Here is a 13,438-nt window from a genome sequence, read left to right on the forward strand (position 1 = left end):
TTGTTTATATTTACTGCGGGAAGAAACGGTAAAAACGGCGTTTTATAAGGAAAGCGCTTGAAAGCGCTCTCCGCCTGTGAGCAAAAACAAAACCCAAAAAACCCCACCCTTTCCTATTGGTTGAAAAATGTACCATGTCGACCAATCAAAAAAATGATATGGCAGCATGACATTTAGTTGTTTAGGAAGGGGGAAGTTTTAGGAGTGACGGCGATGTTTTGAGATGTGAGAGATTTGAGATGTTTAGCGCAAATCTTGTGTAGTGTGTAGAACACTAGTGTGTAGTGTAGTCAATAGTTTTGTTGTGTGTCAGAACAATGAGGCGACTGCTGAATGTCACAGGTGTTACAGGAGTGACACATCTCCTGTTGTCAGGCCTGCAGGTATCAGGCTGTTGTTCTCCTTTATCTCATAGTGGACAGAAATTATTTTCTGGAGTGGCACAAATAATTTGTGTGGCATCAGATTTGATGCAGAACAGCTGATTGTTCTGTAAATAGCTTGAAATGTTTATTTAAAAAAAACCCACCTTGGCTGCATTTTTAGGTAAACAGCTGAAAAAAAACTTTGTTGTTTGCATAACTCAGTTACTTTTTTGAAGAAGTAACTATATAATTAATTGCCCAACATTGGTCATTATATACTGTATTTTGCAGACAGAGAGTTACAGGACTCTCTCCCAGACCACAGATTCATACTCATAAAACAATTTAGAGCTTTATATAAAAAGGAAGAAAAAAAGAAATAAAGTTTTGTTTTCAAAATTGGAGTTCAAGTTATTTTTACTTCCAATAGTGTTAACATACTAGACAGGTCATGAACAAGATTTTTTTTTAAATGGGCTAAAGCAGTTAATTAAAAGTAGTCTAACATAAATGTAAATGCTGTAATTTGATTATTTTAATAAACCATGTAACTTGGATGGATTTGATGCTGGCGTGACCACAGTGCACACGTCTGCTGTTGCTCACAGTGGTCCAAGGGATCGCTCAGGGAGTTTGTGTGTTCGCTCAGACACGTGAAAAATTAGAGGAAACATTGCACATGACAAATCCCTTAGATGTCTATGTTAAAATATCTGACTCTAGATCAGAAAACAAAACATGTTAACAACCTGGTCCGTTTACGAATGCAATGAATTATGGGTTAGCCTTGTTAGCAATGCTAGCTAGCTGGTGTTAACATTGCATGATAACTCCTCCGAGCTACCCTCGTGTCTTAATTTGGTATTGTTCAGCTGCCAAACTCAAAAATCCAAAATTATAGTCAACAATCAAATGATTTACATCATTGTAGCAACATTCAACTTTTGAAATGCAACATGTCCCAATAGAAGCAAGTTTACGGGCGCGGTGATTGCAATCCACTTCAAAACAAGGCAATGAAGTAACAAATAGAACCACAAAGAAGGAAAAAATGGTGTTGCCAGCTCTGTGCCTATTTTTTTTTTAACCTTATTAAACTCTGTTTAGTGTCTGTTCGTTCTGGCGTAAAGGGTTCTGCAGATACCTCAGTTCCCAACCTGGTACTGCAAACTGTTCAGCAGGCATTTATACTGCATGTCTCTATGTGGACAGATTTTTGTCAGCATGATAGGATGACAACCGTCCAAGATGTTTATTTGGCTGGGTTCTGAGAACTCATTTGTGTCTCTGCTGGTGTGATCACACAGTAGTGTCTCTGTAGTTCACAGACATATTTTTAACGCAGTAAATGAAAGAAAAATTTCATATCTTTTTAAATTTAATCTCTAGTCTTGACTGCTTACCATGTCATCATTGGGGTTGTCCATGTTGTCCATGTGATTATTAAGGAAATGACAGGCAGAAATAAAATCTGCATTCACTGCTTCTCTGGAAGAGGAAAAAAATGTGTATATGTGTGCTCAAGGAAGGTCATAATAGAGCAACAGTTCACTTTAAAACATGAGGAACATATTATATTATGATCAGATGAAATTAGCTTCCTGCGGAGTGCAATTACATCTTCCAAACAGACACCGATTGGGTGTTTGTTGAGGTCCTCTCACCTGCCTTTGGTGGTTGTTTCCGAGCCAGAGTTTCCCTCCATCTGTTCTCCTGAGGGCTGTGTTTTCATCTTGGCCGTTTTCTCTGTAGCCCTAGCTACTAGAGATACATCACCTCCATCTGTCCCCCCAAAACCTGTTCCTTCCAGTTTCATCTGTCTGCCTGGGTCAATTTGCTTCTCTTCTTCCATTCTTCTCTTCTCTGTGTCTGCATCCAGCTGGGCAGGAGCCACCTCCCTAGGAACTGTGCTACTGTTCCTCTGCTCCAAATCATCATGGACACTTTGGCTCATACAGGCCTGATTTTTAGTGGCAGTCTCATTGCTTCTATAGAAAAATGAAAGAAAAAAAAAAAGAGGTACAGGTTAAATGTTACAACTGCTTCTACACTTTTGGTTTGTTTTTTTATTTCGGTGACAGAGGTTGGTGAACTTATACATAGTAAATCTTGTGAATTTGCTTAATTATCTCAAACCAATGACTAGTCTGAATGTCTTATGTATGTTTAGGGGAGTCAGAGGCTGGGAACTGCTATACAGTGCATACAGAAGGTATTCACAGCACTTCACTTGTCCATTGGTCAAAATTCAACACATAATACTCCATAATGGCAAAGTGAAAAAGTGTGCTTAAATTTTTTTAACATTTATTAAAAATAAAAACCAAATATATAACATGAACATAAAGATTGTAATTATATAAAGATCTAAGGAAGGGTCCAGATACATTTCCGGACCATTAAAGTTCCCAATGAGCACAGTGGCCTTTGAAACCACAGGACTATTCATAGAGGCCAATGGGGTAGAAAGGTCACCTCTCTGACCAAAAACCTGATTGTCACTCTCCACAGAGCACCAGCGTTGCTCTGTGGAGAGAGGAAAACCTTCCAGAAGGACAACCATTTCTGCACCACTCCACCAATGAGACCTGTTGGGTAGAGCAACCAGTCTAAAGTCAATCCACAGTAAAAGTCACATGAAAGCCCACCTGGAGTTTACCAAAAAAAATCTGAAGGGCTCTCAGACCACAAGAAACTAAATTCTCTGGTTCAAACATTAACGTTTTTGGCCCGCAAGCCAATTGTCATGTCTGGAGGAAACCAGGCATCGCTCATGACCTGGCTAATACCATCCCTACAGTGAAGCATGGTGGTGGTAGCATCATGCTGTGGGGGTGCCTTTCAGCAGCAGGAAATGGGAGACTGGTCAGGGTTGAGGGAAAGATAAATGCAGCATTGTGCAGAGACATCCTTGATGATAACCTGCTTCAGAGTGCTCTGGACCTTGGACTGGGGCGAAGGTTCATCTTCCAACAGGATAACTACCCTAAGCCCACAGCCAACATAACAAAGGCGTGGCATCAGGACCAGTCTGTGACCGACTTGAACCTAATTGAATATTGCTGGAGAGATCTGAAAATGGATGTGAACAATGTTGCCTTCCAACCTGATGGAGCTTGAAAGGTTGTTCAAAGAAGAATGGGAGAAACTGCCCCAAAATAGGCGTGCCAAGCCTGAGGCATCATACTCAAAAAGACTTCAGCATGTAGTTGCTGCCAAAGTGGTTGGTGCTTCAAGAAATATTGAGCAAAGGCTGTGAATACTTTCCTGCTTGTACAGTCAAGGAGATATTTTACTTGAATTGTAATGCTGAACCAGAAAACACATTCCTTTATGGCTATTTTATTGTAGATGAATGAAATAAACATACTTGTGAGGCTTTGAAATATGGTTTATGATCACTGTGTCATTTTACAATACAGGAGCTGCCTCTTTCCTCCCCTTAACTGACAACAGGGAGTGGTACTCATATTTCAGACTTAAATCATGATGTTTTTCTGTGTCGGGACTGTACAGAACCTCAAATCAAATAACCGACAATCATAACATTTAGGGTTGCTAAAGTCAGGGAGTTATTTACTAACCCTTCTTTAACACCCCCAGAATGTAGGTTTTTCGACGTCTGGGCACATCCTTCTGTCTGCAGGATGGATTTAGAGGCTACACAGAAGACAAACACAAAGGATATGATGAAATGTCAGCATTACATGCTCCTCATTAGATTCAATGGCTTGTTTATGTTTGCATAAACCATTTCATCACTGCTAAAGCTAATTGTAATGCTGCCTGTAAATCCAAGAGCCGCCTACTCATCAGTTAAACAAAAAAACAAAACACAAACCCCATCAGTTTCCTTCTAATCCATCTGTCTCAGTTTTATGATGCAATGTCTTTTAAAGTAAATGGTGACTCAGTTTGAGCTTCAAAACTGACTATAAGCAAACCTTTTGCTTATCAGCTTCCTCTTACTCAATTTGTCATCGTCCTGGGTTTTAAAATTTTTGTTATGGTCTTGGAATTCTTCTTCTTATTTAACCTCTCTTTTGGTTCTCAGTTTGATCATTTCTCTTTGTTCTTGTTTGACACATTCAGTCTTAGTTCTTTGTTTCAGTTTCTGGTGATTTTCGAGTATTCTGCCTTTGGTTTATTTTGTCTTCCCCTCTTTGTCAAGTTTGCATGTTTAAGTCTATCATCTCTGTTCAATTCCTTTCTCGCTTGTGCTTTATATTGAGTTCTTGTCCTTGTCTCATCCTCCCTGATTACCTTATTACCTTTTGTTTTTTTACTTAGTCTCCCCGTATCGTTCCCTGAATAATAATTCCTCATGCCTCCTGGTAATTTGCTTTCCTTAGCTTTGCTTTCTGTTTTTGTACTGTGCAAACCTTTAGACTAGTCAGCATTAAATGCTGGCCTTATCTCACCTCCATCTCCTGTGTGCTACATTTGGGTTCACAAAAAAACTAACCTCATTCCATGATACATGATACAAAGGTTCATACAGCTAATGAAATGCTGTTGTTGTTAACAATTATTAGATGAAAATTATTCTTATTCTTTGCACTACACAAAGCTCTGCCGACTCACTTCCAACTTTCAGATTTGGCTGACCCTATTAAACCCAGTGGGATTTCTTATATAAAAACAATAACACTGATCCTGGCTCACTTTGACTTCAGTGTTACTATTATTAACTGGCTTCTGTTATCTTGAACTGTATAGCTACCTGCTGAATCTTCTTACCGTCACTGTCTCCATGCTGTTTGTGGCAGGACATGAGGATGTCGACAAGTCCCATCATCTCCTGCTGCAGAGAGTTGACTTTGGGATCTGGGTGCTTTAGATGCTTGCCCTCTTTTCCTGATTCACTCTCTGTGCACAAACACTTCCACTGCTGCTCCAGCAGACTCTTTATCTTCTTTATGTGATGGATCACCTCAGCTGTCTCTGTACCTTCAGAAACCAGTGGACGTCTTTCAGACAATGTTGAACTGACCGCAGACTTGTGTTGCTGCCTTGTTTGATCGTTTGCATTAACCACTCTTTTACTAATAAAGCAAGGTGCTTTATCATACTCTGATCTCACTACCGTCTCATCTCCATCCTGATCTACCACCACCCTCTCTGCACGGACCCACACCGCAGGATTCTTAATGAGGTGTTCTATCTTCTCGTCTTTCCTTTTGCTTTCCTTTTGCTGCTCCTTCAGCAGCCCTGACACTCTCTGGAGCTCGAGGCTAGTCTCGTGGAGCTTCTGCTCCAACACAGCTACTTTGGCTTGCAGGGAGGTCACTGTCAGCAGCTCATCCAGATCTGTACTAGTCCTCCACTCATGCGTAGGATTGGAGTCATCTTGGCTGACACTGTAATTTCTAGGAAATATACTGTGACTTCCATGCTGAAGTCCTCTCAATACTTTGCTATTGTGAGAGGATGTACCAGGATCTGTGGTGCCGTTCATTGTGGAGGGATGGTCACGTGGACTCAGTCCCAGACGAAGTCTTTCTCTTTCCTCCTGGAGAATGCAGATCTGCGCTCTGAGCTCAGGAATGACCCTCACTTCCATCTCAAGGTCCCCCACTCGTTCGAGGGCTTCAGTGAGGCGCCTCAGCAGACCTGAGCAGTCCTGTGGCCGAGGGCTGTCCGAAGAGTGGAACACATCTTCATATGAGATGTTTCTTCCCCCAAGGTGATCCTTTGAACTCCAGACGCTGCTGTGGTCATCTGTAGACTCTGACCCTTGTCTCAGTAAAACCGTAAGTGGCAGACTGGAGGCACGGAGGAGATGGGGTCTGATATGTTCCCCTAGAGGTTGCTCATCAAACTCCTTGATTCTGGCTTCCATCTCTGCCAAAGATTTCAACCCTGTGGGGGAAACAGGTGGCCTGTGATCATATGCCCAGGAAGTATAGCCATGATGATGATGGGCGTCTGACAATCGAGACCTGGGGCCAAGAGCTCCGGTAGATCCCCAGGGGCTCGGACGGTAGCCACACCCAGAAGTATTGAGGTGCCTTGGTAAAGTGCTTGCGCGCACTTCCTTGCTTCTGCGCTGAATGGGAATCCTTTTGATGGTGTTCCCTTTCTCTATGTCGTCTACATATTTCAGAAAATCCAGGTCAAGTCGGAAGCCATAAGGGGTTTCCACTGAATATGGGGGCTTCTCCTTGATTCCGTTCTGTGCTGTTTTACAAGGTGCAATATTCCCTGCAAAAATTACAAACAGTAAGTGAGCATGCATTTCAAATAAATATCAGATTCAGTGAACTTCTGAAGCAAAAAACCTTTTTCTACCATTTTGTGTCGCCATCATTTGTTCTCCTTAGTTCTCCAAAAAATGTGTTGACACATTATCTGATTGGACCTCGGGCATCTGACAAGAAAAAGGAGGACTAAATTAAGCCAACAACATATGAGAAACCTGTTTCTGCATTTTTACAAGTGGTCGAAGTGATTATTGTGTGGTTATATAATAATGTAATGAGCATATTGCAGATTTCAACATTTTGGCTCTGACATTGACTTGAGGTTTATTTGTGGTGCGTTTGGTGGCAGACGCAAAGTTTTGCGACCAGACGGAATAGCAATCATCCTTGTTTGTGCTCCACACACAATATGCTCATTCATTCACCCACATGTAGTGAGTGGATAACAAAACACAAACATTCAATTACGCCGAAGTACTTTTTCTCTCTCCCCCTCTCTTATTCTCTTCTCTTCCCAAAGTTTTCTATTTTTTCTCACACTCTTGCTGCTTCATTTCTTCCGTCCACCAGGCAGCTATTATTCAACAGTGGCAGGCCTGATCTTCACTTGATTACAGTCCTGCCATCCAGGACGAGAGCTGAAAATAGCTTGAGACTGTTTAGCCCAGCAGCTATGGCCAGCAGTGCAAAATAAACTCCTACAGACATAAATACAGACAGTCATTGTTCTGACTCAATACTTTCCAGCCTTCCTTCTCTCCCTGTGCCTCCTACTAGTTCTACAGTTTTCTTTCAGAGAGTTTGTTTTTCTATCACCGAACTATCTAGAACTTCATCGTTCACCTTGGAAAGTGATGTATTTTTACAGTGCAACGCTCTACTGCCTTTTTAATATACTGGCATGCCCTTCTCCTCTTTTATATCACTCCTCCCCCCGCCTCCCTCTCTGAGCATCTCCCCCTCTTAAATCTTTACCTCTTCCCGCCTCCCACGTTTCCCCTCCTCTCTCCTGACCACCAGCCTCTGCGGCTGCTTGCTGTCCTCTTGAGGCACGGCGGCCACCAAGCCACAGCCCCAAACAATGTCAGCTATGCAGTAAACAGACAAACACCACCAAATGTCCCTGCTGGGAATTTTCACCTCTATCATTCACACACTCGTTGGTGGCCGGCAGTAAACGGCAAAGAAATGTGCAAATTGCAGACACGCAGGGATGTGAGCAATTTTGCAGAATAAAGCCTGCACACTGAGACATATACATGAGGCATAGATACTGAGGGCTGTACATTTGGAAATATGGTGCATATATATTTACAGGACACGACACAGTTCCTGATTAAGAAAAAAAACACAGAGATTTACTTTTCAGAAATAAATAATTTGATGCTCAGTATTGTGCCATGAATAACTGATAAATCAAAGATGACATGAAACAAATTAAAAAAGCAGTGTTATTTTTAAAAAAAGAAATTACTTGACGAGTATTAACAGTGCAGGGTGCAGAGAGAGATGACAAGCAACATTCAGGGAAGGTCCCCTATCAGAGTTTGGTACTAAAGTTTAAACTGTTTTGAGCTTCGTTTCTCCGACTTTAATAGCCAAAATCTTTTGCACGAACAGAATGATATAAACTATTCCTTTTTTTCCATCATATTCAGTTCTGTTACCCTTGCATATGTCTAACCACTGTATTAGATACTAAAACTACATTATTTACTGTTATTTTCTTGTGGCTTCCATGATGTTGAGAGGACTCTTTTAGGCCTCCGTCTGACAAGTCTAAGTTTAGCTCGTACATGTGGGCGTAAAGCTAAAGCACATGTCAGGCAGTGAGACCCAGATATGTCTTCATTTTAAAGGCTAATTGAAGACCATTCTGGTGCTCCAGATATACAGAAAAATCAAGAGGTACACAAGAAATATTTCCATAAAGCTAGTGTAGCATGAATAATAGAAAAAGAGCGTGCTGATTGCAAGCAGAGACTTCACTATTGTCTCTGTCAATCAGCGCTGAAGCACAGAGCACCTGTTACTGCAGACATCCCGATCTCTCTGTTGACTCAGTTCAAAATATAAGCTGCTGGCTCGACTTCAACCCAATGACAACAAGGAATTCTTTTACAAGTAAAGAAGTTTTAGGTTCTCAATAAGAAATGTCTGGCTTACTTTAAGAAAAATATAAGCGTTTAGTACCTGCACAGAAAGAAATTGGTGGGGCTAAAATGCACTTTTTGATTTCTTATGAGTAGGCGGACATAGCAGCGCTGTATTTAACTTAAAGCCAGAGCTGGATCAAGTGACCCTGAACTTGTTACGCCATAGTTACGCTGCAGTAGACCTAGACTGCTGGGGGTTTCCCATGATGCACTTTTTTTAAGCTTCAGTTACCCTTTTGCACGCACTATGTGTTTATAGACCACTCTGCATTTAATCATTAGTTATTATTATTCTCGGACTCTCTTCCCAACTTGTCATGGTAGATGGTTCTGCTAGAGGTTTCTTCCTGGGAAAAGGCAGTTTTTCTTTCCCACTGTCGCCAAGTGCTTGGTCATGGGGGGGTTGTCTGATTGTTGGGGTTTTCTTCCTATTATTGTAGGGTCTTTACCTGACAATATAAAACACCAAGAGGTAGCTGTTGTTGTGATTTGAAATATTGGAGAAAAAAACGAAAAAATGGAGAGACTTAAAATAGGTTATTACAGTGGTTGGAAGCAGCTAAATATGGTATACGTTCAATAAACAAGGTATACAGGCGCAAGAAAGAATGATTTACGCAGGATTCTGTGCAGTACCTCCCCAGTGATGTGAGAGATTTTAGAGTCACACAGAACGTCATAACTGGAAGTTACTGGTGCTAAAGGTGATTCTACAAGGAGCAAGGATACTAAAGTTTTCACAGGACTCTATACTATCCCGTCCTGTGAAAACGTTCCTTTTCATAACTGTACAGTTAAAACCTTTTTAACCTGGAGCCACGCTAGCTTTTTCCCTCCCACCTACCAGTCAAGGCTAGCTGTAGTTGAACATTTAAATGAGACTTGTAACTGTAAAGTACGGAGCCCCGCAAGGGACATGGGAGAAAAAAAAAATTATGATGAACTTTTGCGAGATCCCAAGTTAGTTTTGCGAGATCTCGCAAAAGTTCATCATAATTTTTTTTTCTCCCATGTCCCTTGCGGGGCTCTGTAGTAAAGTATTATCTCCAAAAATGTCAAACTTTTAAATACTGCATGTAGAATATTAAGCAATAGGAATGCCAGTTTTAGATGCTTTATTTTCAGTTTTCGAGCAAACAAAGGAGCTTCACACTGCTTGTTGTTGCCCGCAAGCCGTCCATTTTTACACATAAATATAGACCCGAACATTTCCTCCTCACCAGGTTACCACAGAGGAAACAATATAGCAAAGTTAGGGTTAGGCATTTCCCAGGAGCCACTGCCCAACTCTCTCCACATTTCTGTGGCATAGGTTTTAATTGTCTGTGCCTGGAGGAGCAGGCCCACCTCACAGGAAACCCACGAAATGAAATGTAAAATATTTGCTTTACCCCAAACAGGCCCCAGCCGAACAGCAGTGCACAGCAGTCCTGCTACCTCCGCACATAATGAATTCAGTCCAAAGTCAAGCATTGCAATGGGCTCAAATTTTCTTAAAAATAAAATAAAAAATCAAGGCCTCCTTTATGTTCAGCTCTTGTTGTTTTTCGGCTGGAGGAACGCCACATTCTTCTCGCACAGCTATTTTTCCTTTACTTCAGTTTCTTTTTATCCTTGTGTGCCCACAACAGCTGCTCCCCTCCTCTGGGTGAGTGCGTCCTCTCTCATACAGACCTTAAGGCTCTCCCTGCATCAGCATAAACCTCATAATCACAACATGTCTGTCCACAGCATTCTTTACCAAAACCACAAGTTCAGTGTTCACTCATGATGTCAAATGGCTGCAGCCTCCCTATGTAGCAGCAGTAAACTGGAATAAAAGCTAATTTATTGTTGAAAGTAACAGGTCAAGATTTGCTGTTGTCATAGATGATAGCAAAATATTTCACCAGGCTCATCTTTAGCCATGTTAATCATGTGACTCTCTAAGGATAGTTACTGTTTCTCTTCAGAAATATTGAGGCAACGTTTTGGTGGATTGCTATATCCCCAGAGGAAGTGTCCTGTGTTTTTTGTAATATAGTGCAATATGATCAAGGTGATAACAACTGTTAGCTTGTTAGCATCTGGTTCAGACAATGCTCCGCCTACAAGCTGCTGAGCTGCTGCAATGGAGTCCATCTATTACTTATGGAATCAGTCCATGCATTTATGTTTTCTTGGGTTACTGAATATTACAGGAGTGGGGACCTCGTAGTCACATTGCCACCGACAACACTGTATTGCACACATTTTGACACAATTGTACTGCATACCAGGATACGAATATTTGTGAAGATTTAGGTGTTTCCTTACCTGTTAATAGTGAGATTAAATAACTTCAAACCATAGCTTTCTCCATGCACTGAACCTATAACCTGTGTCTCTTTGCTTCTTTACTGTGTCTGTATATATGTGTCCAGATGTTTTACTGTCTATGCTGTGTTCCCGGAAAAAGTCCTTCCTCTCCTCTAGTTTTTTGGCTGTACAGCCTGTGGTTTTTCCAACTCATAACTCTAACCCTCATCTTCTCTTTGGAGCTGATTTAGGAAGCAAAGCCAAGTGTTTGGGCTCAACCCCCTGAATCCCCCTCCCCATCCTATGTCTCCCTATTGCTCTGTTTTCCCTGTTTCTTTAAAACATTTTTCACTGTCTCCTCAAAGTGTTCCTAGAAGTTTTTCAGGTTCTGTGATATCCCCTCCCATATGTTTTGTTTTGGTGCTTTTGAACCGCTGGACTTGCCCTGTTCCCATTCCAACAGCACCAGGGTCAGGGTTGCAATGAGTTGCAATGTGGCATTCAAAGCCTCACTGGATGGTATGTGGAGCCAAAGCACATTGGATAAAACAGTTGCCTGGAGCCTCACGCAAGGAAAAAACAATGATATGCTAACATAAGAAGGTTAAAATAGAAACATGGGCAATGCGGGCAATGAGTTTGTGTCTTCATTGCATAAGTAAAAGTGTAATAAAATAAAAGCGACATTTAATCTTTTGAATGCAAAGATGTTGTCCTGAAGAGCTGTTTAGTATTCTTACTTGACCCAGAAGTCCACTCCACACCATTTGTTAAATCCATTTAGAGTCAAAAGCTTTTCTGACCCTGAATTTAAATCAGCCGGTCCCTGATCGAAGACATTCAAGGTCATCTTTCTGCATCTTGGCTTTGATTAACTGTCTGATCCAACAGTCCTCAAATGCCTGCAGATATGGGATGAATATTATATCTGAGCTTACCTTGTGGCATGTTGAGCAGTTTCCCCCACTCTGTACCGCTGAACTGTGGGAGTGATTGCCAGATAGTCCACTACCGTCTGCTCTCAGCTAGTTCAGCCTGTCTGTCTCCTGAGAAGGCAGGGAGGTGCTGTCAGGGAGAGTGGCATGCCGCGGCTATTTGGTAAATGCCAACGTGCAGCCCTTGCCATAACAGAAGCTGGGTTTACTTGTGTGTAAAAGGGAGCAATGAGCAAGGAGGAGCTTGTGAACATGCCTCCTGTCCAACTAGACTGACAAGTGGGAGGCTAGACATAGACGATCACACCCACTCCTCCAGACAGCAGCCAATAGAAGTTCAGAGGTGCAGCCGACTGGGAAAGACAGCTGCTCCTTTGGAACCCCGGTGACAACACCTCAAAGTATGGAGCTTCTGGTAAGAAATGAGAGAAAGTACTAGTCACCTTACTGTGTCACCATGTAGAGTCTCATAGACCTCCCTCTTTGAGAATGTGAAATTCTACCCAGTGTTATGTGATCTGTGGCCTCTATAATCTGGTAAACACTGGGCGAAGCACAGGGCTTGGTGGCATTCACGGGGGTTAAGTCTCTCAGCGCATACCTCTCGTTCTGTAGGGATCCTCTTTCAGCCTGTTACTAGCATCTTCCTCTGAGAATCACCATCACATTGCGAAAATGGTAAACAGGCAGGTATTTGTACAACACTTTCTACACAGAGTGGCCCAGCAGAGCCCCTTTTTCATCCCTTTATTTTAGTTAAGAGAGAAATACCAACATCTCAGTGACTGCTTAACTTTCATGGTCATCAGAGAATAAAAACAAGGACCACAGATGCTCCAAGAATTAATTCTTTCTGAGAAATATCACAACATTTTCTAAATTCATATGGTATCCATGACCTCTATAACTATTTTATAGGTATCCACTTGTAGTTCTGAGAAGATGCATTATAAAGTGTTAACAGGGTTATAATTAGAGATGGCACAATACCACTTTTTTATGTCCGATATCATAAAATTGGATATCTGCCGATACCGATATGAATCCGATATAGTGTGTGTTTTAATCAAAAAAACAGTTTTTTAATATCTTGCTGCTTTTTGTATAAGTTCATACTCAAGTTAAAAAAAAACAACACCACTAAAGCTATTCTGTTTTACCTGTATGTAAAAAGATACACTGCACCCAAAATATTTCATAGTTCAGCAATACTGATCAATCTAAGAAAAAAATAATAATAGGGAACCACGCACCCTCCACCTCACGATGCTTAATTGACGTAATTAACTTTAATTTGATGCAGTGTGAAAAAAAATGCACAGAAATCATTTTCCAAGAATAATTAAATAGATTCAACATCTTTTTTCAACAGAATTGCAGACTGCACAGATTGTACCTTCCCAAAGGAAAAAGTACTATAGCTTACTAGGGTATATTAGACTTAATAGTTACTATATACAGTAATTGACTTCTATTCATTTTACATCAAATTAAAACTTTGG

General features: G+C 41.3%; 1 protein-coding gene across 2 annotated transcripts in view; it reads right to left on the bottom strand.

Moving 5' to 3' along the window:
• Window positions 1-12,187, bottom strand: part of LOC102203275 (KN motif and ankyrin repeat domain-containing protein 4-like) — a 17,569-nt gene extending 5,382 nt beyond the window's left edge. Inside the window, exons 1-6 of one of the 2 annotated variants that reach the window (XM_005741917.1) lie at window positions 11,940-12,187; window positions 6,657-6,735; window positions 5,106-6,569; window positions 3,950-4,025; window positions 2,030-2,350; window positions 1,769-1,853 (exon numbers count right to left, since the gene is read on the bottom strand). In XM_005741917.1, the coding sequence (XP_005741974.1) occupies window positions 1,769-1,853; window positions 2,030-2,350; window positions 3,950-4,025; window positions 5,106-6,569; window positions 6,657-6,675 (1,965 nt within the window). In that variant the 5' untranslated portion in view covers window positions 6,676-6,735; window positions 11,940-12,187. Of the gene's footprint in view, window positions 1-1,768; window positions 1,854-2,029; window positions 2,354-3,949; window positions 4,026-5,105; window positions 6,570-6,656; window positions 6,736-11,939 lie in introns of both variants that reach the window. The other variant, XM_005741916.1, reaches the window with a different exon arrangement.
• Window positions 12,188-13,438: the final 1,251 nt, after the last annotated feature.

Source organism: Pundamilia nyererei, unplaced genomic scaffold, assembly GCF_000239375.1.
Source record: "Pundamilia nyererei isolate P.nyererei 1_Seehausen unplaced genomic scaffold, PunNye1.0 scaffold00115, whole genome shotgun sequence".
Lineage (NCBI taxonomy): Eukaryota > Metazoa > Chordata > Actinopteri > Cichliformes > Cichlidae > Pundamilia > Pundamilia nyererei.